Consider the following 25,992-nt stretch of genomic DNA (forward strand, 5'->3'; position numbering starts at 1 on the left):
TAAGTAGGGTGGTGGTTGTGAAGGACGCACTCGACCCCTTAACTGAAGTAGCAGTGGTTTGGTGCAGGCTCCCAAGGAGGTGAAGGCCTGAGCCGTAGCCAGGCCAAGAACTCCTTTAGTTTTCAGCCTGTTCTCTGAAAACCCACAAAGGAACAAAGTGCACAAATCACCATTTCCCCCCCCAAAATGAAACAATACAGGTTATCTCAGGGTAGAGTTTCAAACAAATGAGCCAGACTGAGGGCTTAGCTTTTCTGCACATCCCTGGGACTCCATCTCAGAAGTTTTATTTGTCTTGGTTTTTCCTCTTCAGACTAGCAACCAAATCTGAACCACAAAGGGTGACTGCAGACAGAGAAGGGCAACGGGACAAAATTATCTTTCCTACCCGTGCACGTACCTCGCAGCACTTCTGATTCAGTCCTCCACAGGGTGGAATATGTCATGTATTAAAAACAGATTTGCAGATTCTTCCAGTACCTCTCACGGTTTTATATTAGTTTTGTGAGATGTTTTTGCTGCAGGTGTGGAGTTGCAGGCTGTGGAGAGAAGCCTTTCTGTGATGGCAGTCAGGACTGCTGCAGACTCTGGAGTTAGTAAAGTCGCAGAAGTATGTTTTAATAACTGTTTTCCTTTCTGCTTAGGTACTAATGCTGGAGACAGTCTATCTGTTACAAGTGCAGCCATTTATTATTAACCATCACTGCATATAGTAGAGGTGCTTGTTTGGCAGCTGTAACACAGCATCTGGCCGTATCTCAACATAACTATATCAACTTCAGCTTTGGCAGCCAGCTGGAAAACCAAAATTTAATCAGAAAAGCCAGGCAAATAAGCCTGCGTGTAAATTTAAGCCGGTGCAGGTGTATTGTTCAAATGGCATTTAAAAATTAAGAAGAAAAGCCCGCTCTGGTGGTTTCCAAGGTACAGTGGTGCCAGTCAGGATGAGAGACTGTTTTCTGCTGGCAAACCTCTGCGAGAGTTGGTGTCTTGAAGGTATAACTCACCTACCAGAGCCTGCGTGCCTGCCAGGAGACTGTGACTTGGGTTGCGATAGCCAGAGAGATGGGTGGAGAGATGGAGAGGCACTGGGGAGGGTTGATATTTAGGACCATAACAAACAGCTCTCAAGGAAAAATGGGGTTGCTCTACAACTTCTAGGTGCAGTTGTTTTCCTCTGAAGTATGGAGACTGTAAAGGGTCTTGGCATGTTTTCAGGAAAATTCCTCTGTCACTGTCATTTTATGTTCAGTCAATGCTTTTAAGGAGAAGAAACAGAGGGACAGAGTGTTGGGAGTTGCCTTCTTGACTGTCTCAGCCTTGCAGAAGGGCTTTACTTTTATCTCTAGGTTGCAGCAAAGGCAGAGCAAAAACGCAGACTCCCGCTCCAGCATGTTAGCATTCGAACAATTATTTCCTTTGCCTCCGTTTCTGTTTATCCTTTTTCTTCAAGTTCTGCCTTCAGTTAAAATTAGTGAGCCTGTTGTTGGGTCTGCTTCCCCAAGGTACTTCAGCGCATACAGAGGTTAAAGTGCATAAGTGGTTTCCTGCAGAACAAAGGATATTTATGCCTTTGAACAGGCTGTTAAATTGGAGCATCGGTGCAGTTCTTCCCTTCTAAAAAACAACAGTAACAAAAGCCACACTGTTCAGCTTCTGCTTTCTCTGCTCCAGGCAGATGCGTCTTGCTATGATCAAACAATATGAGAGTAAGATATGGTAGCGCAGGCTACAACATGTACCAGCACCCTTAGTACAGCATCTACCAGGGCTCTGGGTATTTGAAATCGGAGATGTAAGGATAGAAGGGACCTCAAGTTTTCAACTTGTTGATTTTACAGTGACTGCTGATGTCTGTCCAGTGTTCCCCTAAAACTTACGTAGAGGAAGACGCTGCAACCCTTGTCTCAGAGCTTTGCTGCTGTAACAGAGAAAATGTTCTCTGTGATGGCTGATCCACAAGTCTGCTGCACAGGGAGCTCTGGAGCACTTCATCGGTCCAGTCTGGCTTAAGTTAGGGGAAAATACCAGGTTGAATCTGGCAGCCTGAGAGGGTTGAGGCTGCTGCAGCTCCATGCTCCCAGGTCCAAGCAGTCGTGAGGCTGAAAACATATTTGCAGTCAGCACATGCACACAGAGCACATATATACACCATGTATATACACATGTACATGGCCGGTTGCAGAGATCACAGACAGACAGAGCGCTTGCACAAACACAGACAACACCAGCAGCTGTATCCTGCTTCCCTCTCTGGCTGAGCAGGATAGAGGTCTGCTGGTGGGAATATGTGTGTATATACATATGCATATTTGTACAAGGTGGATCCCGCCAGCAGCTGGGCTCAGACACTCCATCTGCCCAGTAGCTACCTCTGAATCCCAGTCTCCCCAGTTGCTGGCCCTTGGCCGTATGAGCCCCCCTTTACTCTTCGGAGCAGTGGGAGGTGGCTTCCAGGTCAGTGGGGATTGTGTGGTGTATTTATTAGTGGCAGGAAGGAAATGACAACATATGTCACCACTCAGGCTTGGTAGAGTTATAGATTTAATGTAAGCAAAGCTGTGATGGGTATAGGAGGGGGTGCTGGAGAGAGTGAAAATTGCTGAGGAATTACTGCGGCGGTGAAATGGTTCAACTGTTGAGTATGCAAAAGTGAACTAACCTTGATAGCAGCCTTTTCAGATTAAGTACTCATCTGCGAGGCTTCTGCTACTCTTAAGATACGAGTGGCAGTAAAATCGTAGTCACTTGAAGTAGCACACTTAAACAGACCAGGCTGGGAGTGCTCCAGGACAGCCTCCCACATCAGTGTTATGCTATTGCAGGTGACATTAATTGCAAAATATTTTGATTTCTGATGCGAGTCACTCATTCATACCTGTGGGAATGAGACTTTGAAAACTGCAGGGAGAATGCATGAGGCTTACTGAAATTCTCTGTATTTCATCAGAGAAGGTAGCTTTTTCTCATCCTGTAATGCCTAGGTATGCCATGAAAAGTTTTCTTGAAGGGGAGATAATTCTTAAGTTCTGCCTTTTATCTTGCCTCCGCACTGGCTTTGCATGGCCTTAGCAATGTTGCACAAAACACAGGTAAGCCTCGCTTCCCTAAAGCTTACTACTGTGAGCATTAGGGGTTTTGAGATGTAGGGGTTGAAGTCCCTCTGTGATTGCAGTGGGGAGGAGCACATTTGCTGTGTGACCGATCCCTTTAGGCATACTCCACTGCTTGTTTTACTGATAAGTTTTGCAAGAATACTTGGGATGATGGGACGATGATGTATCTGTATAGGATAAATGATCCTCCTCAGCTAGATGCCTTTCTTGGGTCTGCCTCTGTGTCATGCAGAGCTCATCCTCTCTCGGTAAGAGGAGCCACTTGTGTGGGCTGTCAGTGGGAAAGAGGTCCTGCACCAGTCTGCAGCCACTAAGTCCCCCATCCTGGTTCAGAGGGGACCCTTTGTGCGGCTGGCAGAGCTGCCTGCGACCAGGCCAGGGTGGTTGCTGCTGGGCGGTGGGAGGCACTCTTAAATCACAAGCTGTAAGCACGAAGGACATCCCTTTCTAATCTTCTCACCAGCCCCTTTGCTTTCATATAGCCAGTTAGGAAAGGGTGGAGAAAAATGCTTTTGGGTGCTGGCTGATGTACTGTTGTATCACTTACTGTACAATTTTTCAGTATGACAGGAGCCAAAGTTCAGCAGCCTTGAAAATGCCTCTAAAATCTTTTTGTCAAAGCTTTAACTGAGGTCACCTATCTTAAGAAAAGGCATGGAAGAGGCAGGCACTGCAGTTTAAGGTTTGGGCTTCCTCTTTCATCATTTTTGTACTTGAAAGATAACTGTAGCTGTTATCCTAGTATAAAGGTTTGAAATAAGGAGTAAATTTTCATATATTCATCTGGACTCTCAGATCAGTATTCTCTATTCTGCTCTTACCTTGTTCATGACAGTTCCAAAAACCATCTAATGTACTTTTCTCCCTGAGCAGCTCCAGGATTTGTTGTGTGAGCAAAATGAGGGTAATAAAAAGCAGCAGCAGGGATGCAGACATAGCGATTTTTCTCTTAGCTATGCGCATAAGCAAAAGTTCTGTAATGTACATTTAGTAGCTGTCTCTTTCCATGTGGATACCGTATTAGCCTGTAAACCCTTGACCTGGACCGAATGGCCTGTTGCTATGGCAACAGGTTGCATAGTAACCGTTTTTGTTCCTAGGTTGAAATCATCTTGCTTCTCTTAAATGTGACTTTTGGGGAGGTCAGAAGTTCTTCATCAGATGAAACTAGGAAAGTTTTTTCAAAGGAGAGGCAAAAATGTTGATGTTCTGCAACCTGAGCATCTGCTGAGAGATGTTCTTTGTTCATGGCAGTGCAAGAAGGTAGGCAGCTCCCCCACCTTCTCCACTTCATTGAAGCGGAGGTCAGCAGCTCACCAGAAAAAAAAAAGGCATTTCTTGGAAACAAGATGACTGTAGGAGCTTCAGGGGAATTTGTCTGCTGTGTGACTCCCACTCCCAACCCCACTAAAGACACTAGGCAAACATTAACAACTTAACACTCCAGTAACCTTGAAAATTTCTGAGCTTAAAGTAAGCCCCTGATCAGCTGCTCTCCAGCTGGACTGCTTCTAAACCTCTGCTGACCCGGTCCTGATTCACACTGGAGCCCTTTATGAATCTGAGTTTTAAAGAATTACAACCATACAATTCAGAAGAGCAGTTTTTTGGCTCTTTGATGGCTCTGCTTGACAAGGTCATGTGGGAGACTGCCACGTGGGGCAGAGAGGCTGAGCTTGATCTACAGAACCAGACAAGGTACTTCCAAGGGTGCTGAGGGACCTGGCTGATGTCACTGTGAGGACACCTGGCAGTCACAGGAGGTTTCCGGTGGCTGGAAAAGGGAGGGCAAATATTGTGCTCATCTTCAAAGAGGGAAAGTGTGAGTGTCCTAGGAACAGCAGGCTGGTCAGCCTCACCCAAGTCCGTAGGAAGGTAATAGATCAAATCCTCCTAGAAGCCATCTTCAAGCACAAGAGCTCCAAGAAAGCATTTGTGACCAGCCAGTGTTGGATTTACCAAGGGCAAATCGTGTCTGACCAATCCTGTTGCCTTTCATGGTGAGATGATTGACCCAGTCGACAAGAGGAAAACAGTGAATGGCTTTTAGCTTGACTTTAGCAAGGCCCTTGGTGTGGTCTCGTGTAGTATTCTTATGGCCAAATTGGTGAGATGTGAATCAAATGAGCTATAAGGTGGGTGGGAAATTGTCTCAAAGATTTGTGATCTGTGACACAAAGTTCAAGCAACAGACAATGAACTAGTCCAACCACTCAGTAGCATCCCTTGGGATTGATACCAAGGCCAGTACTGTTAAATGTCGTTATTAATGACCTGGACAATGGGACGGAGTGCAACTTCAGCAAGTCTGTGGATGAAATCAAACTGGGGCGAGCGGTCAGTACACCAGAGGGGCCTGGGCAGGCTGCAGAAATAGCAGACAGGAACATCATGAAATTCAGCAAAGGCAGATGTGGAGTTGTTGTCCAGGGTGGAATAACCCTGTGCACCAGTACAGGATGGGGACTCTCTGGCTGGAGTCCAGTGGAGGGGAACAAAGAATGGTCACCTGCTGGAGCAGATGATGAATGAGGAGCAACAGAGGAATCTGGGTTTGTCCAGCCTCCAGAAAAGAAGGGTAAAGGGGGGTATTATTGCTTCCTACAGCTTTCTGATGAGAGGATGTAGAGGAGCTGGAGCCACAGTCTTTTGGAAGGTGGGTAGTGAAATGGTAGAAGGCAATGCAGGAAGCTCTGAGTGGATACTAGGAAGATGTTCTTCCTGTCAGGGTGATCAAACGCTGCAGCAAGGGCCCTAGGAGGTTGCCGTATTCCCATCTGTGGGGACAGTCAGAGCTCAGCATGGCCCTAGTACAGCTCAGTGGGGTTTGGATTGGGTGACCTCTAGGGGCTCCTTCCAACCAAAATCTTTCTGCAAGTAGCAGTCTCTTGTTTCTTTGGCCGTAGAAAAAACCAAGTGTAACTGAGAGCTCAGCCCAGGACTCTGCCTGTGGGTGGAACTGAAAATGGGTTGTGTGGTTATGTTAGACTCCTTTCCTCCCATCTCTCTCAGCCCTATACATCTCTCTTCCCAGGTGACCAATGTCATCATGTTATACCTCAAATATTTGGTAATGAAATGTCACTGTAATCCCCCTAGAGAAATCTTCCAATATCACTCATTTCTTCTTTAATATAAAAGACACCGCTGTGTATTGTACCCTTTTGGCATGTATAAAGTTAGCAGAGTTCAGGAATATATACATAGGCAGGAGCTTATAGAAAAACAAAATCCAGACATGACATGTGATTGGAGAGGGACTTTCTTTTATTTTGTTTTTTCTTTGTGCCGGTTGATGTAATGTCTTAGCAGCTGTCAACCCCTAGCGCTGTCTGAACAGTTACTCACAGCTGTGCTGCGGCACTCTGATCCTGTCAGACAAGAGTCACAAGGAGGAGTGAAGCGGGGTTGTCCATTTATCCATTTAAGTCTCGGAAGGATTTGAAAGGTTGCAGCCAGGTAGTGGAAGTTAATGAAAGAGTTCACTCAGGTGAAGGCATTGGCAGTGGCAAGAAGAACACTGAAACGGAAGAAATTCTTTGCTGTGAGGGTGGTGAGGCACTGGAACAGGTTGCCCAGGGAAGTTGTGGATGCCCCATCCCTGGCAGTGTTCAAGGCCAGGCTGGATGGGGCTTTGTGCAGCCTGGTCTAGTGGGAGGTGTACCTGCCCATGGCAGGGGGGTTAGAACTAGATGGTCTTTAAGGTTCCTTCCAACCCGAACCTTTCTATGATTCTATGAAACAGTTTGAAGGCATGTGGGAGGATGGAAGTAATAAAAAATGCAGAGGGGCTGACTTGGCTTGATTTCCAGCCGTTTTTCCTGTAAATCTGAAAATGAAAATTACTTTGCAATGTGTCACTAGTCTTTGGGGTTTGGTAACCGTGCAGGTTTGAAAGGTTACACCAGTTGCCCAGTGCTTCCGCAAATCAATGGCAAATCATAAAAGCAACAGGAGAATTTATTGCCAGTGGCCCAGCAGCCCAGCCAGCGAGAGAAATACCTGGCTCATCCTCCATATGATGCAATTGTGGCAGGGATGTCCTTTTGGGAGATGTAAATCTCGAGGACATATCTGCTTGTCATTAAAGAGATGGCAGAGCTTTCTTCGTGCATGGAAATATCAAGCAAGCATCTTGACTGAATTATCAGAGGGTTGGTTGTGTCTTGATATTGTCGGACATGCCAGTGGTTACATGGGGGAAGAAAAGATGCTCTTTGCTTCCTGTTCCAAAGTATTCCGGCTATGCTGCCGCGCGCTGCAAATGTCCGTGTGGCAGCTCAGGGCAGGCTGTGCTGCAGACGCTCAGGAAGTCAGCAGGGTTTATATAAAGCTCTGCTGGGTTTGCAGAACCTTTTGGCTTCTTTCCAGCGTGGAAGCGGCGATATAAATAGAAGAACGGCTCACTTTTGAAGTCTGCCTTCTATTCACGGAAAGGAAGAACTCTGTGCCAGAGCTGTGATCTAATAGCTGTTAAATACTAGTCTCAAGACCAGTCCTATGCCGGGCTGAACCGCTTGACCACGTTTCAATGGGATGTGAGAGAGTTCAGTAGTCTATGGCATCACATCTCTGGTAGCTGGTTGCTGACATCTGAAGAAGGTTTGGCTGTATGAAAGCAGAGCTCAAGAGTAATCCATCCTCCCACCTCCCCTCCACAGCTGCTCCTCTCCCCGCTAAAAGAAAAAAAATGTTGCTTTTTTTTTTTTCTTCAGTTAGATTAACAAAATGTTTGGGACTGTGGTGGTTGGAGTTGGAATTGCTGGCTTAGCACGGATCCGAGACCTGATGAATCCAATGCCTTCTAGCCCTTCTGAGCACCTGAAACTCTTGGGATTTGTATCCAGGTTAGAAATTTCATTTTAGCATGTTTAATATGGATATTGTAACATTTCTTTCTTCTGGTGCACACGCCTTTCCATGTGGGGGAGTATCATTTGAGGGGGGCAAGGGGTGAATATCCAAAGTCTTCTATTTCTCTTATAATTAAGGCTGTCTGAAAAGGGAAAGTTTATGCAAATATGGCTGTCATTCTGAGTGGCAGCTAGGAAATGAGCACAGAAAGCTTTTCAAGAGGGAGCAAATAGGTTACCTCAGTGAGATACCTTGAAGAAATGACTAAAATGAAAGCTGAGAGACATTCTCGCTGCAGGATCTGTGTGATAAAAAAGAAGTGCAGTTCTGTCTGACTGAAATTTCCTGTAGGTTTAGGACGGTACAGACAACAATGACACTAATGAGCTAATGTCTGCATGACATTTGTAGAAATGTTTAAAAAACACAAGAAGTTTTACAGAGTTTTAAAAAAGTTGTGGTGTTTTTTTGTTTTTTTGTTTCTTTTTACAGAAACATGTTGTAAAGCTCCTAATACTGCAACTTCATCATAACATTGTACTTTTTTTTTAAATCAGGTGCTGAACCTGTAGATGCCTTTAAAGAAAATCCCTTAATTTAGTACATACAGTAAGGTTGCCTGTTAGAGAACAAGAGTTTTTCTCACTAGCTTGGAGCTGTGGAAATTAAGTGTATACTACTCTCTGCCCCATAACAGCAGAGCATAAAGGTTTTAAACAGTTAGGCAGTACATATATGGATCTCAGACTGTGAATGTATTTTTCCAGCTCTATTTAAGTCATGCAGTCAGGGTTGTTTGAGACTGGAAGGACCCGTTAAGTCATCCAGTTTATGTCCCTGCCGAATACACTCTTGGTTCCCTGATGCCTTTGCTAGTGCTACGACTAGCCTTGAACAACACTAAAGATAGGGCTTCCACTACTTCTGGTGAGAAACAGTGCTGTCGAAATGCAAAATTCGCAGACAGGTTGCTTGGATTTGTTGCCTTGCTCTTTGCATCCCAATCACACGCAGACATGACCAGTCTTTGCTTTCAAATCCTGCTTGTGGCCTACCCTCGTGCCCTCCGTCACCTATCCTTACACTGTCAAGGTGTCTGCTCCAGTTTTTGCTAATGCACAAGGCTTTTGCGGGGAGTGTGTGTGTTTCATTTTCAGGTGGAGACGTACTCAGGGTGGTGGCCAAGAGACCCTTCTCCTTAGCACTGACATGGTGTGTGTGTTGTGAGTTAGGAGCCATCATAGCCATGCATCTGCTTTGTCCCTCTCCTGCTTATCTGCACTTGTAGTTGCATGTGTCCCTGCCAACTCAAGTGCTTTTGCCTGTGTTTTCCAGCATGCTGAGAGGAAGTTCTCCCCTAAGAGCACTGTCCTCTTTCAAGTCACTGTTTTAAAATGGCTCTTTGGTAGGGATGCTTATTAAAAAAAAACCAAAATACACCAAAACCAAAACCCACTTTACACTTCAATAGCAGGACAGTTTCTGTACTGATACCACCACCCACACACTGGCCCATGTGTTTTGTTCTTTTGTGCACTTCACATCTGTCTGTAAGTCCTCGTGCCCTTCCTGGTTCACAAGCTGCCTTTGTTCTACCCCAGTTGAACTCAGTGAGACGGTGATCCATGGGAACAATTTCTAAGTGCTGCTGCACAACATGTCGTTGGGAAGAATGGATTGTGCTGGTTACACTCTGGTTGTATTTATGCTAATACGCAGGAGAAGTTTTGGCAATATTAATGAGGCCAAGCAGATTAGCCTGGAAGATGCTCTAAGAAGCAAAGAGATACAGGCAGCCTTCATCAGCACAGAGAACAGGAGCCATGAAGAAACCATCAGGTATTTTGAGTTTTTTCTTTTGTTCTCTTTTCCCACCCTTTCCCCTGTAATTTAGAAGCATAGAGGAGCTGCAGGAGGGGATGTGGACACTGGAGGAGAGACTGCCAGACTAGAAGCCTGAAGTGAATGATAGCGAGTTACCTAGAGCACCCAATAAGCCCTGGAAGAGGATAGGATTCAAGATGCACTCATTTCCCAAGTAATTCCAATTGCGTACCTGTGTTTGATGGACAGGCAACTTAAAACAGGATTCAAAGCCTTTCCTCACAGTTTATATAGAGGAAGGGCACTCCAGTGTCCCACTCCAGCCACTCAAGTGTCTGGAAGTTAGAAATTGCAGTGCTCAATGCTGCAGCATTTTAGTGACTTGCTGTAGGTAAGTAAAGGAATTTTGTGGAAAAAGGAGAATTAAACCCCAGCTTTCCTGGTATTTAAACGTGTGTTACAGCCACCACATCATCCTTGCTAGGAAAGTTGCCATTTATTTCTTTTATTCCATGTAGCGCATTTTTCCAGATGGGGCTACCTGTGGGAGAGAGATGATTATCACAGAATCATTTAGGTTGGAAAAGACCCTTGGGATCATTGAGTCCAACCATCATCTCCACTCTACAAAGTTCTCTCTTACACCATATCCCTTAACACCACATCTAAACGAGTCTTAAACACATCCAGGGATGGTGACTCCACCACCTCCCTGGGCAGCCTATTCCAGTGTCTAACCACCCTTTCTGTGAAGAATTTTTTCCTAATGTCCAGCCTAGGATGATATACTTTTTAAAGACTGATCTTGTATCCCTTTCAGAATGTTTTTAGAAGCTGGGAAACATGTCCTCGTTGAGTACCCCATGGCTTTGTCTGCTAAGGCGGCCCATGAGCTCTGGGAGATGGCTGAGAAGAAAGGTAACACATTTGTTCTCAAGAGTGTAAACAGTATTACTTGTTGGGTAGCACCAAAGGCATCAAACTCAAAGGCAGGGCTCCAGTCCATTAATAATGACGCACAAGGGAGTATGCCCATCTCACAGATGAGTCAATGTAGGATTTAAGATGTGTGCCAATGGGGAAATAAACACACAAATGTCAATGCTAAGAGTAAGGTGTGTTTGCCCTTGGAAAAGCACTGGTCTCTACTTGTGGTGCTAAGAATGCAGTTAGAAAAGGAAACTTCTGTTGCAGTGATAGTGAAGCACTTAATGAGTGTAGCCATTGTACCTCCCTGTCCTCTCTCTCCGTGAAAATAGAACTGTAAACACCTCCCCTGCCTTCTAGCCTTTGTGATGTGCTGGTCACACACAGCTGCTCATGCTATTGTAGGGCAGAAAGGCATCCTTGTTTGAAAGGTGGCTTGTGTCTGAGAAAAATCTCTTTATTTCTGGAAAGTGTGTGGTCCCATCCCTGCAGTGCCAAGGATCAGAAGCTGGCAGTTCAGCCGAGGCCAGGGGAGATGTATGGGGCTGCAAGGAAAAGAACAGTGCTGGGCAGGAGCAGAGTGCAAACCTTTTGGACAAGCTGCACTATTTATACCACTGCTTCTTAAAAATTTCCTTTGTGACTTTTGTACTAAAACACCGGAGGTATAGGATTTCTGCTTTGCTGTTTCCCTGTACCCACATTACTTGCTGCCTTGTTGCTAGCCAAATGGCTTCCCATTGAGCAGAATTTATGCCTCTTCTCTCAAAGCAGCAGCGGTTACTGTCAGCAGCCTAAATTGACTGTCCCGGAAGCCTTCCAGAAAAACACCTTTTGAATGAGGGCCACATTCAACGTGTATCGGATAACCTCTATTCCAAAGTATCCCAATTAATTGCAGTGGAGGGATGTGCTCCTTAATGTATTGTTACAATCTGGGTCTGAGTGTTATGCTATTTTTTTCGCCTCCTTTTTCTTTCCTACTACACTGGGAGGAAAAATGCAGAACAAGGAAATGTGAGGGGAAAGAGGCCAAGAATTAATCCATCTTTTACTTTGAAGACTCATGTTTCAGCCTTAGTTGGGTATTAGGTTTTATTACAGAGTTTCTGTTAAACATAGTGGCTACTGTTCCTGTAGTCTCTATATTGGTTGTCTCCTGAAAATCCTTAGCCCAGATTGATGCCTCAGCACAGGACTTGTGTTTGGTTTTCTTCCTGACATTTTGCCAGCCATGCGTGAGAACGTTTCTAAGTGAGTTCCCACTGGTGACTGGCGAAGCCTTTACTGCTTAGACGTGCCTTTGATTCACGCAGAAAGCTCTTATTGAATCTGTCCTGATTTATGGTGTCTTTTTGGGTTTTGTTTGGTTTTTTTTTGTTAATGGCAGATAAAGTCCTCCATGTGGAGCACATTGAACTTCTGACTGAAGAGTACAAGCAGCTGAAAAAAGAAGTGGCTGGGAAAGACCTGGTGAAGGGAACGTTGCATTTCACAGGTCAGTAGCTGTCGGGAAATCGAAGTCCATCTGGATTTGTCTGCTTGCTCCACAGAGATGCCAGTCCTTCCAGGCTTCATTCAGTCCTTTTAGATGAGAGTCTGTCTGTAAACTGACTAGAAACACAGGTATCAGTTCTGGATATTTCCATGAAATTACAGAACTGTCTGGAAAACATCTTTGCCTTAAAAGTTGTCTTCTAGAGGCTGTTGCTTTGCTAATCTCTTTCTGCTATCCGTTGAAGAACGCAAACCCGTGCCTTGTTGTATGGAGGAGAGAGTACATCTTCATCCCTTCTGTACTTTGGTGGTAGCGACCAATTTCTCATTCATATGGGTCTTGGAGAAGAGGATGAGCTCTGAGGAAGCGTCCCAATTTCTAGTGGGGACCTTTAGTGTTCCATACTGGTCTTTGGCCCAGAAGAGCTGGGAGAGATTTTTGAGCCATTGTTTTCTCCCTGCTTTAGTCGCTTGTTGAATCTACATAAAACCTCCTGTCCTCAACACATCCTGAAAGCTTTGTTGTATATGTACTTTGTGCAGCCTTCTCTGTCATAGCTCACCAACTGATCCATTTCAAAGTTGACCATGTTTGTTGATTTTCCTATTCAGTCCATCCACTCACGACGTTTCTACACCCTGGTCTCTAAGCCTGCAACACTGCAGTTTCTTCAGCCTTTCCTATGTGGAGGACATTACTCTCTTTCCCATTTCTCAAGGTTTTCTGCTGTTGTTACACCAGGTAGCGTCCTCGATGAAAACAAAACAGGATTTCCAGCTTTCAGTGGAATTGCCCGACTGACTTGGCTGATTGACCTCTTTGGAGATTTCACTGTTACCTCTGCCACCAGAGAATTGCAGAAGGATAAGAATTATTCCAGAATGACTGTTCATTTTCAGACGGCAAACAAGAAGTGAGTAATGGCCATGGCAGCAGGTGAGCCAGGCAGCTTGGGTATCATCTGCAGGAGTTCTGCATCTGCTCTTCCTCTTGTAGAAACAGAATGGGTGGATGCTGGCATGAAAGTGTATAAGAGAAACAGACCTGAATGTGCTTCCTTTAGTCATCACGGTAGAAAGAGCCACCACCAAACAATGTCTGCTGAGGAGCACAAGGTGGTTTGAATTGCTCTTTGCTGATGTCTGAATGTGAGAATGGGCCCATAAGGCATTTTACCATGCCCAAGACTGAAATATCCTTCTCTTGCACTCAGAAAAATTGTTCAGAGGCAGGATATTTTTTGTTTAGCAACAGACATTCTAATTGTATGTTGAAAGCTAACCTTTCTTTAAAGGTTGAAAATATATGACTGTTTGAAAAGGTAATGTGCTAGTCATAATACTTAGCTTATAGCATTAATGCTTGTGCTAATATGTAGGAGTAGCTGGAGGTTAACATAAAATTGCACATTTCGAGCAGAAGTATAATGAACGACTGAAAGGCCAATGCGGAAAATTTGCTCTCGACTAATGCCTGCTCCACAGTCCTGAAGTTTCTTTGATTTTTTCTGAGTAGGGCATCAGTCTGTCTCCCATTTCTTGTCGTTTTGCTTTTGTTGCGTATGTGTGTCAGACAAAATTCAGCAGCCAGGATTACTTGTAATTTTTTCTAGTCGTTGCAGTCTGACTTTCTTGCAGAAAACTCTTTGGTGATGCATTTTATGATAATGAGTTTGATCTCCCATTTACTATATGATAGCAATAGCCTTGCCAGCAAATAGCGTTTCGTACTTTGGATTGAGTACTCAACTTGGTCCAGAGTCTGGTGGTGTATTTTGCTGGAAACTCTCCAGTTTGGTCATTCTGGGCCATCCGCATGGAGGTCAAGTCCTTTCAGTTGGGTTGAAGTTACTTATGAGGGCAGTTTACTGCATGCATAGGTGCAACTTGAGAATTGGCTGACATGAAAAGATATAGAGAAGTTACCCAAGCGCTGTATGTTTGCTAGGACATAAGAACAGTGATGGAACAATTTGTTTGTTTCCCTTCACTCCTATTTTCCGGTTTTTCTGTATAGTGCACACTGCCTTTGAGCCAGATGACCCCCTCATAGGCGTATGACAAGAGGCAGATGAGAAGACTGGGGAGAGCAAGGGACCCCATGGGAAAATATTCTGGCCTGTCTTCATTTGTAATAAATTATCCTTTTTTTTGTGTTGCACATATGTGGAACACTTAAAGCAAAAAAGAAAAAGACACTAAACATGAATGCTTACTTCTTGAAGAATTTTAGATAAGCTTATTGTTTAAAAAGTAATAACCTGAAGGACTAGCTATTTGAGGAGTGAATAATCAGGGCTCATTCGAGCTGTTAGTTTCACACCATTGTTACTTAAGCATTTTAGCAGTCAGTCCTACAAAGCCCACTGCAGTTTATCGAGGGATTAGCATCTTCTCTTAGCAGTCTTCCTCTCTCTTTAAATAAAACATCATTTCTAATTCCCTTTAAAATGCAGTTGTGAGAGGACAGAACTCTGTATACAAGCTCTGTTTACCCTCTTAGCAATTTGCCAGTAACACGAGTAGCTGTAAAGATCTATATAGAATGAAATTTTGAACTAATTCCAGCAGGTGGAACTAGCGGGTGGCTTAAACGTTTCCCTGGCTGTCCTGTCTCCTAGGTAGTTCTTGGCTGCTATGTGTGATATTTGCTAGATACAGAACTGTTTCTGGATTGCTGTTTTTTTCCTGCTCTACACCACTAACAGATACCTGCTTTTCTTAGCCCCCTACTAGCTATTTGCATGGGTCAGTAAAGTGTTTTGTCACCATGAGTGTTTTAATGACCTCAGGGACAGTCAGCTTTATGCCTCTGGGATAATTTACGCCGACTGGAAAGTTACATAGTGTTCCTGTATTTTGTTCGGTGGCGGGGCCATATTTCCTGCTGACCTTCCCCCATTGACGTCAGTGGAGTTACAGCAGTAGAGAATTTGGCCCACTCTTCATCAAGTGAAGTTATGGCCCGGCCATGGTGGTGGTGTTGCAGCTCTAATTTGCCCGACCTTTATTTTGCCGAAGGATGGGAAAGGTCTGCACTTTTCCTGAGAGCTCTCTCATCCTTTTTTTTTGAAAGACAAGAATACGCTAACCTTGAGAAATGAGGTTAATTCAGCCTATTTTCTGCCTTGGAAAATACAGCAGGTGCAGAACGCAGCAGCCTGTGTTCTGGTTGTTAAGCAGGGATTTGTGCAAAGGCTATAGTCTGCCTCCACTGCACAGCCCGCACTGGCTGCTCATCTGTCTCTGGGTGCATTTTGGAGATGTGTTGTTAACGCCTGATGCCCAGCTATCTGAGAGATGACCTCTGCCTCTGTTGTGTTTCCAAGGCAGTGGAGCTGACAGCCTCTCTGCGATAAAACATTGGGCAATCCGGGAAAAGCCAAACCTCTACTGACAGCACGGCTGGTTTGGGACTGCATTTCCTGTCCCAGGATTACAGAGCTTGCATTCAGTAAATGTCAAAAATGAATTTTTAGTGTGAGCTGGAGAGGTAATGATTTGGGCAATGTCTCTTTTGATGTTAACTAGGGGTAGAGTCTAATTGTCCAATTCCCATCTGAGGTAAGGTAGCCCTTTTTTTGATTGCATGGTAAACGAAATATATTGGCATTTTCAAGGTGTGAGAAGGAAGATGTTTAAAAGAAATTGAAGACATTTTCTGAACACATATTCTGGCAATAAATGTTTGAAATTATTTTTGTATTGAGATCTAAGCCTACAAAGTCTGAAAAAAACCCCTTCAAATTGAGCATCCATAAAAAATCATGTAATACATGCTTTCTGCAGAAGTTGCTGTGTAAAATATTAAGTTGAGTGTACACAAAATTCTTTTGAGCATGAAACGAGCTTAATTCTTCTGCAGGTATGAGGAGCGTTCACTTCATTTTGGTTTATTTAACTAGGACAGTCCAACTAGGGCCACTCATTATTTGAAGAAACAGGGAATCGGAAAAGCAGAAAGTCCCTTCCAATCTCTGAATGTAATGTCACTAGGAGAGCTCTGCCAGTCTAAAATCTGGAAAGACAAAATTTTCATAAAAAGTCGGGTTGGTTTCTTCACTGCAGATAGTGCTTGCTTTGTAAAAAGTCTGTGTAAAAGCAAGTTGTTAGTGTTTCGTTAAACTTTCTTTTTATTCTTTAACTGGCCAACATATTTAAAGGGGCTTTATTCAGCTACCAAAACCGCTGCATTTGTTTCTCCTAAGTAACACTACTAACAGTTCTAAATAACTAACTACATCTGTAGCCAGATAATACTTTGATACAGATCTTTAATGAAAATGGGTAAATTACCTATTGAAAAAAACAGCAGTTCTTCACAATTTTCTGACATAAAATACAAACTTGTTTCTTATGCTACAAAATTGCTTAAATAATGGGCAGGCTTGCAGCGTACTTATCTTTATAGCAAAAAAGGGACTAATTTTAGTGTAGTAGTTGTTAATTAACATGTTTTGGTTACCAAACAAGTAGAATCAGCCTCTCTCTAGGTAAATAACTAAAAATCCAATCACAGAAGATAAATCTATTAGTAAACCCAACATTTTCCTGCTCACTGATCAAAATCAGTCAATTTAATCACTTTGATTAAATTGTCCCTGCTCTGTATGATTGTGCTTCTGGTTCAGTGGCTTCCCCAAGCTAGAGGAGAAGACAAAATACCCCTGAGCCTGGTCATTGGTGTGCGTCTGCTCTAGATCACCCCAGGGAGGTGACCCTGCACTGACACTGCCTGTTTTGGATCATATAATGGACTCTATTACATGGTGGGGATCTTTGCCTATACCTGCCCAGTGGTTTCTTCATACCTGCCTACCTGAGATAAAGCAGCTTTGAATAACTGGCCCGAACCCTCTGTTGCTGTTTACTGTCATAAGAACACAAAACTGGCTCTGTCGAGTCAGAGCAAAGCCCAGCTTGCTCCGTGGCCTGCCTCTGACTGAGGTCAATAGCCAGCACCTCGGGGAAGGAGGATGAGAACATAGAAAACACTGAGTGATATGGCCTTCAAGCACCCTTCTGGCCTGCAGCGACACGTAGCCCTTGGGACTTCCTGAAATGCATGATGTCTTTGCATTTATTAGTCCTCTGAGGACTTTTTTTGGGGTGCATTTTTGCAGGCTGTGATTTGAGTCCTTTTTTTTTTTTTTTTTTTTAACTCCAGTTGTTTTATTCTGTTCAGCCAGGTTCATCTGGCTTAATTTGTAGGGTGTGTATGCGGCAGTACAGGTGAGCAAAGAATCATCGATACAATGATCTGAATACAGAAACTGGATCCTAAAGCATAAAAGATGAGAGGTGCAGAATCATTAAGCTGAATGCTCTGCAGAGTGTGTTCAGGCTAGACTGACAAGGACTTTCTTTCCAGACCTAATGATATTGAAGATTTAATGGGCAGTACTTGGAGACAGAATTTATTCTTCCATGCTATTGATGCCCTCGTAATTTGTGAGTGGCAGACTAAAGTGGGCCATAAAGGACTGTGGAAAGGCCATCAATAACCAAGTAAGAAAAATAATGTGCATCCTCTAAACACAGGCAGTAGTGAGTGCTGATGAATGAGCTGCAGAAAGGCGATGGCATGGTTTAGGCGGTTGACAAAAGAGCAGGACAGGAGGATCGTGGCTGTGTTGAGGACCATTCCTCAAAGCCTCTGCAAACATTTGCAGTGGTGGGCCACAGAGTCTGTGAAGACCTCTGAAGTGATGCAGCACCTCCCATGGCTCCTCTTTCCTCAGCCAAGCTGGGAAGTTGGGGAGGAAAGTGCAAGGACCTGTGAGCTATGCCAGTTGATAGCCAGCAGCACCGATACTTGGCTTGGAGGCTGTGGCTATCACATCGGCATGAGACAGGACTTTGCTCTGATTAAGAAAGACCTGCCTGAGAGTCTGTGTAACAGAGACAGGCAAAATTGACATCTTCTGGTGTAATCTCTAGGATTGACTCGGTGCGCCCAGTGAAGAGAAAGAAACGTATTTGAAAAGTTCAGAGAGAGTGTGGCCGGTTTTGGGCCCCTCACCACAAAAGAGACACTGAGGTGCTGGAGCGGGTCCAGAGAAGGGCAACGAAGCTGGTGAGGGGTCTGGAGAACAAGACTTACGAGGAGCAGCTGAGGGAGCTGGGGTTGTTCAGCCTGGAGAAAAGGAGGCTGAGGGGAGACCTCACCGCTCTCTACAACTACCTGAAAGGAGGGTGTAGAGAGGTGGGGTCGGTCTCTTCACCTAGTTAACAGGCGATAGGACAAGAGGAAATGGCCTCAAGTTGCGCCAGGGGAGGTTTAGACTGGATATTAGGAAAAATTTTTACAGTGAAAGGGTTATTTAAGCATTGGAACAGGCTGCCCAGGGAAGTGGTTGAGGCACCATCCCTGGAGGTATTTGAAAGACGGGTAGACAGTGCTCAGAGATACAGTTTAGATTAGTGATGGTTTTTGTCAGAGTTTGGTTGATGGTTGGACTAGATGATCTGAAAGGTCTGTTCCAACCTAGGCGATTTTATGACTCTATGAGTATAGACGATAGTGTCTGCATGAGTGAACTTGTCATCTGTTCAGCCCATCCTAAAGGGCTGGTGTTCAGCTTGCACAGTAGCGCCTGGGTTGTCAGTATGTATCTGAGTGACTATTCTTGCTGGAGGAATAAGCAGACATTGAGGGCTGTGTGAGTTTAGCTGTGATTGAATCATGCACAAGATATTTGGATGTTTAACTGCACTTTCCATCCGAGTCTACAAACAAACAGATTAAACTTCCTTCTTCCCTGTGAGATGGCTAGGCACTGCTGGCTTCCCTTTGTACCTAAGGAAAACAAAGCTGGAGAGAGCTTAGATGGTGTGCTGAAAGTCCTGGCATGAAGCAGTGGCAGAGTTAAGACTATTACCTGGTGTTCAGCTTCGTAACCACAAGGCATGTTGGTCAGAACATGTTACCTGAATATGCAATGACTGAAATTTAAAAATGGTGCACTTATAAGGGCATTTTCTGTAAATGCTGAGGGGAAAAAAAGCATAAACTATAACTGTTGATTCCATTTCTTCATAAATACTCTTCTTTTTCTCTGCTTTTCCCCCCTAGACCTCTGACTTGGATTGAAGAAAGGGGACCAGGGATGAGACGTGAAAAGAAAATCAACTTCTGTTTCACAAGTGGTTGCCTGGAGAACTTCCCTCAAGCTCCGAGGTCTGCTGTGGGCCTTTTCATGCAGGATCAGAACCTCTTTGCTAAAAAACTGCTGGGCCAGGTATCCAAGGAGGAGCTGGCTGCTGAGAAGTGGCGAATTTTGAGGTGTCTTGACCTAGCTGAGGTGATCCAGCAGCACTGTGAACAGCCAGAGAAAATCTGTTCCTGAGACTGCTCTTAGGGAAGGAGGGACGCAGCAGATGGGAAAGCTGTAGGGCTAGAGCTCACTGTTGCCATCAAGCAGTTGCTATTTCTGTTTCCTTACCTTCTTTGTGACTAGTTGTGACTCCTAGGCTCTCTGGGTGGGCTGGAGAGCCTGGGCTATACCCTGTGCCTTCTGGTGTGTGCCAGAACAAAGCGACATTACCCTGCTCCAGTGCATTGCTGACCTTCCGGGCAGATAGGAACCTAGCAGCAACAAGCTTTCCTGTGGTTGCCTCCACTCGATTCACTTGGAAATGTCCCTGAGAGCACATCCTGGAGGACTGCAAATACTAGACATGATTTTACCTCCTGAGGGTTTTTTTTCCCCCCACTCTATTCAGATACGTCTGAAAATGGGATGTGTCTCATTTAGTACTATTCATTAGAAGTATTAGCTAGAATGAAGTTCTTAGTGAGTTTTCCACCTCTTTACTTCATCTGCAGACCTTGTGCCACCACAGTCCTGACCTTTTCTTCCAGACGCCCTGAATTGTTCTGTGTGTTTGCTCTAATTAGTAGTTGTGCCTGTTTGTTGTTGTTTTGGTTTTTGGTTGGTTGCTTTTTTTTTTTTTTTTTTCCACATTGGAAATCATCTGCCTTCAAACAGAATCTACATTGGTATCAAACCAGAAGAGAAGAAATATCTTGTCTCTTGGTAGATGCCATGTTGAGTTCACTCACTTAATTTCTCTGGTGTCCTGTGCCAACATAGAAATCTTTTTTCCAGCAGAGATTAGAGTAGTAACTAACACGTGGCCTGCCTGCTTTCTACTGAATCTAAATGTTTTTCTTTTTCTTTTTTTTTTTTTTTGTACTGGAAGCAGCATGTTATTGTCCTTCATTTGTGTTCTGTATCTAATTCAGCATGTGAATGGATCACTGCTAAAAATAATATACATCATGACTTTAAGAAAAAAAAAACCCACCTAACGCGCTCCTGGAAACAGTGAAATTCATTTGAAATAGTGATAAAATTAGAATAGAACTGTGGAAAATGGAGCAATTTGCAAATACAGCCATGCGGTTACGGCGTATGACACCTGTGGGGATGGGTCTTTAGCATTTTATGGTAGTCCCACGGTCATGTATGAACGCATTATCACTTCCCTAAAGAAACATTTTAGTTTGTAGGAAAAGCCTAAACAGTGCACAAAACTATGAGCAGTTCCTCTCTTTGCCTTTTACTTTTGAATTACAGCATCTGCCGGTGCTATGTTAATATAGCAGCAAACTTCAGTCTGCACAGTTGTTCTTTTAAGCACAGAACCATCATTTCTTTTTTACGTTATCACTTGAGCAATTTTCAACGAGGGAGCATAAATGTTGTGAACGTGTACGTAATTACAGCCAGTCAATATTGATGGAGAAAGTCTTCCTTTAGGTAAATCATGTTCATTCAGAAGTTGGATACAGTTCAGTTAGTTTGAAATAGGGAAGGAAAGGCTGTGTATTTTTTCCCAAATCAGTCACATTTTAGAAGCAACTGGATCTTGATGGATTCTGCATGCGATTTTTTTTTTTTTTTTTTTTTAATTTACTCTATTTGTTAAAATCGGCGAAAAGCCTCCTATTGACTTCAATGGATTGAAACTCATGTGTGTTGCCAGCAGATTTGTGTGGGCAGATCGTGCGCTCGTCCACCCAAATGGACGCCTTACTGAGCATTTGCAGGGACTTCTTTACCAAGGTGGTGGACGTTGCCTGAGCAGATCGGATGCTGTATGAGGGGAAAAAGTGGGTTTGTGGCAAAATGCAAAAAGTCTGTCTGGGATCGAAATGAAATTAAAATCTCTGTATATCTATCCGCTATGTATGGCACCACACAAGAGGTCCTGTTACTTGACAAACTCCTCAGCTGTGAATATGGGGTGAATACCACTTGTTTACATGCTAATTTACAACGGGTAACTGGGGAGGGAGGGCAAAGGGAAGGGAGATTCACACTCCCCATTTATAGGCATCAAAATTAGCCACCACGTCACCCTGGGCACATGCTGCAGTTGCTGGTGAGAGCAGCATTCCTCTAAGAAAAGGGGATTAAATTCATGGGAGCTCTGTAGAGCAGCAGTATAACATCGTGCAGTGAATCACCCTCTGGAGAAGCTTGTTTCTATAGAGAGCGCCTGGGGAAATTAGCTGGTTAATTTGAGCTACGGAAGGCAGATGCCTAAAGCTGGATATCCCGCGCTATCCTCCGTCCCCCTCCCATTCCTCCCAGCTAACCTGCTTTCCTACTCCTGTCTGCCCTGCTGCTGGGAGCCTGCAGCGTTCAAATGGCTTTTCATTCAGCCCTGTAAATTTGCTGAGGTACCGCAATGGTTTGTATATGAGAGCTACTGGATGTCAAGCTTTAAACGTACGTATTGTTTAACCAGATATCGAACTCGCCAATAAAATATTGGAGCTCTTAATCATTCCCTTTAGTTCCTGTTGTCTTTCATTAGCAGTTCCCATTGCCGTTGCTGAAAGCGGCTCTGTCCTGACCGGTTCTTTTCTCCCCTTTTGCTCCTTGAACCCTGTGAAATCCTGCTGGCGACTACAGGCTGTCATCCTATCCTAAAGCCCTCGGCTGCGTCCCTCTCCCGTTTCAAAGTTTTGAATACAAGTGTGGTGGGGTATGTGACCTTATCTCAACTCGTGAGCCCTCCCACAAAATTCCTGCCCTTCCGGTCCCATCTGACTCCTGCCCGGGAGTGCTGGCGAGTCTAAATCTCGGCTGCACGCTTCCAGTTTCCCATTCAACAACCAGTGTATTTGAGCAACCTTTTTGAATCTGCTAAGTAGAATCTGAAATGGGTGTCGAAATGGGTCTTTTGGTGGTTTTAATAAACTGCTTTATCATAGCAGAACTACTACTACTATCAGAAGAATTTTTGAGATAGTATTTGGCGTAACCTGAACCGAGCCAGTTTTAGAGATGCAGAGATCTGAAAAGGTAAGTATAGGCGTGCCATGGGCAGGTTGGTGTACCGCGTTCTTTGGAGGTAGCTGCCTTTCTACTCTTTCTGGTGGAAGTGACCCTGCACCCGTGGGACAGTGTGGGAAATCCGTTGCAGTACACTGTATTAACTCTGCCTGATGCTATGGAGTTGTTATGGAAAGTGCTGTAATGCAAAATGCTCCTACGTGAAGGAGGGATGCTCAGTTTGCTGACATGGGCTGAAGCTTGTCTCTGGCAGATGAGAGGCATGGAGTCACTAACTGCAACATGCTAGCTGAAACCTGGAAGAGGTGGTTTGATCCAAAGGCCTTTTCAGAGGGCTAGAAATCAGGGAAATGGAAAATTTCCAAAGAGGAAAGAAACTAGCTATTGGTATGACTTGCAAAGCTGTGTGGGATGCTCCGTCTGAGAGGGAAAGAAGGTGGATTTGTTTTTGGGGATCAAGTGTTTACCTGAAAGCTTGTTCAGTGGGGGCTGGGAACGGGGTCTAATTTAACTGTGTGATTACTAAGGACTGTCAGGAACAGTATGGGCACATGGGAGGTGGGATGAGGGGAAAGGCAAAGAGGAGGGGGGCACATCACAGGAGCTGCTTGAGCTGCCGTTATTTATGAGAAGGACACCATTGGAGTGGCCAGAGCAGATCAAGCAGACAAGGAAGGGGGAAGGCAAAGGGCGGCAGCTGTGTAGACCAGAGCTGTTTTTCAAATGTTTCTAATATCTCAAAAATGGCTGTTTTAAAATTAGTAGTATGTATGGCCTCTGAGTAAAACCGCAGCACTGAGTCCTCCAGCAGTCTGTAGAGGCGTTGAGGTTGTAAAGACTGAACTGTACACATAATTTCAGCTGTCACTCAAGATATTTGATTCCTTCAGGTTGGTAGTGTGGTCTGGGGCCTTGGGCACCCTCACCGTTTGCTGGTGAGTGACCCACCAAAGGTGATCCTGGCTGGACGTCTGGCTCCATAACGATGTCTCCAGTGAGGCTCACAGAACTGTGTGCTGATGTGCTTCATGCAGTAGCATTTACTGCTCCTTAAGGTACGTGGTATGCTCTGCGCAATAGTAATAAAACATAATACCAGGAAGCTAAGGATCTCCAGTGAAATAATGGCTCCAGACTTTTGATGAAGACAGCAAGATACTTGGTTAGCCTTAAGTGCTGTAAGCTGGTACCTGTAGAGGCTGGATTAAATGAGGTTACAGGACTCTGTTGAGAGACCTGTTAGAGTTTTTGTTTAAAGAAGGAATGTAGCACAGGTACCAGTGCAAACTTCAGCCCTAACCCAGAAGAGCAAAGCCTTGCAATGGGAAGACAGGAGATGTCCATGCAGTACATCGTGATGCTGTACAAAACACTGGAGACGGCTCTGGCTGAGCTACCTCAGGTACCATGAGGACCAGCTTGTGGTGTATAAAATTCGTTCATCTGTCCATCCATCCATCCGTTCATCCACCCACCCGTTCATCCATCCATTTGTGGCCTGGTTCTCGGCAGAGCTAGCTGGCCTACGTGGAGCACTGGGTTAACTCGTTAGGCTACGGAGACATACCCGCAGGTCAGCCCTAAGTGCCCATTTGGCTCCTGGCCTGCCACCTGGAACTGCCAGCATCGACAGTATCTTCTGTTTACACTTATCTGTTGGGAGCAAAGGGAACCCAAACACAGCTTCCAACATGTACCTTCTGCTTTCTTGCTGACCCAACCTGATTAAAACAGACAGCTGTTCTCTCAGCCTTGAACAGAAACATAAGGCTCAGGAGGCACAGGGCTGCCACACGGCGATGCCCCCAAAGCTGTGGGAATCCTCCCGCTGTTAGAGCTGGCAGAGCTCCAGGCTTAGCGCTTGTCTCCCATGTCTTGGCAATAAACACACCTTACTGGGGCCCAGCTGCATGCAGATAAACAAGGAGGGAAACTTCAAAGCAGTAATTTAAGTGAAAAATGCCATCTATGATCATGAGAAAATTTGAAGAATTGCCTGCAAGTGCTCAAATTAGCTCTTAAAACAAAAAATCCATCCTGGTCTACTAAAATCACTTGGTCCAGGTTACTGCTTCAAAAAAAAGGTCTCTAAAACTTTGTACTCAGGGCATCTTAGATGGCATTTAGTGTGAGCTGGCTTTCTGATTTTGCTGCTGCTGTTAACGTCACAACCTGCCTGCTAACGTTCCTGTCTACCACACCTAATGTACCATGCCATCCTGCCTGACCTCCAGTGAGTCACCCCTTTTCCCTGATAAAGGTTAACTTACAAAGAATCCAGTAACTTGTTTCCAAAACAGCTAGGTTACCTCAATGTAGTGAATAACTAATTCACTGAATTAGGGCTTCCTGATGCTTTGTGCTGGGGTGTTATTCAAGTAACAGACAAGTACAAATAATTTTAAAATGCTAGGTTAAATGTTAGCAGAAAGTCGAGAAAGAAGCTCGACAGAGCTTAGCGTCGGGAATTCCCTTTGTGAATACTCTGTCACTCGGGATTCCTAAAAGAGTCCAGAAACAAATAGACAGGGTGAGGATAGCTCTGTATTAGTAGGAAGGAGTGGGTGAACTATTAGCTCTTCTTTTTCCCTTGTGTAATTCAAATATAGTCTGTAGTTCAAATATAGTCTGTAATTCAAATATAGCTCTAATTCAAATAGTCTTCTTCCCATGATTTGGGAAGCGGCACACTGGCAGGTTTGGGTTTTGTATTTGATGTATTTGATGCAAGGCTTTATAGCCGGCGTCCTAGGCTGGGTAGGCAGCAGCATGCTCATTCTGCATGGTTCTTAGGGAGCTGTTTATATCTGTGTTTCTCTCTTGCACCAATGGCTCCTCTGCCTTTTTGAAAATACGCAATTCCCTTGCAAGCTGACATCTCTCCTTTATTCTGGTTCCTTATTATTAGCAGTACTTGTAGATAACATGGCTTTGCAAAGTCTCGGTAAGATTTTAAATGAATCCGGACGCCTTTTCTCAGTTTCCTCTGACGGGAGGTTTCATTTAATGAATTCCACTGCAAGTGGATTTGTTATCGAGTTCAACAGTTTTAAGACTTTTCTTTCTAGTACTGATGCAAAATACAAATTTATTATAGAGAAGGCCTGAATGCTGGCATTTTCCTATCACTGACTGTACCTGCATTTTATTATAGCATTTTTGCGTATGGGGACTGTTTAAATTCCTAGTCTCGTTCACACAGACAGTGTTCAGGTTTAGAGGTTTTCTTTTACTATGCTGAAGTCTATTTGTGTCCAGATTTTGTATGTTACGGAAATGTCTTTAAGACCTTTTAAGATGGGAAGTTACAAATGCCTCATCACCATCTTTTTTCTTATTTTGCCCTGTGGTAAAAACCAACTGGATACAAACCATCTGTTTCTACCCTGTACATCCTGATCTCGTCGGCTAGTCTACCTGCAGTGAACTCCGGCAGAATGGGTTCCTAAGTAGTTTTTTCGTGT

At 44.3% G+C, this 25,992-nt stretch overlaps 1 protein-coding gene across 2 annotated transcripts in view; it reads left to right on the plus strand.

Annotated features, from left to right (window-relative positions):
• The window catches only part of BLVRA (biliverdin reductase A), a 37,122-nt gene extending 15,110 nt beyond the window's left edge, over positions 1-22,012 (plus strand). For both annotated transcript variants that reach the window (XM_063325623.1, XM_063325624.1), the window contains exons 2-7: positions 7,832-7,963; positions 9,690-9,809; positions 10,615-10,712; positions 12,112-12,219; positions 12,961-13,132; positions 19,294-22,012. In XM_063325623.1, coding sequence (XP_063181693.1) covers positions 7,845-7,963; positions 9,690-9,809; positions 10,615-10,712; positions 12,112-12,219; positions 12,961-13,132; positions 19,294-19,567 — 891 coding nt within the window. In that variant the 5' untranslated portion in view covers positions 7,832-7,844 and the 3' untranslated portion in view covers positions 19,568-22,012. The remainder of the gene's footprint in view (positions 1-7,831; positions 7,964-9,689; positions 9,810-10,614; positions 10,713-12,111; positions 12,220-12,960; positions 13,133-19,293) is intronic.
• The last annotated feature ends 3,980 nt before the right edge of the window (positions 22,013-25,992 follow it).

This window comes from Chroicocephalus ridibundus, chromosome 2 (assembly GCF_963924245.1).
Source record: "Chroicocephalus ridibundus chromosome 2, bChrRid1.1, whole genome shotgun sequence".
In the NCBI taxonomy this organism is placed as follows: domain Eukaryota; kingdom Metazoa; phylum Chordata; class Aves; order Charadriiformes; family Laridae; genus Chroicocephalus; species Chroicocephalus ridibundus.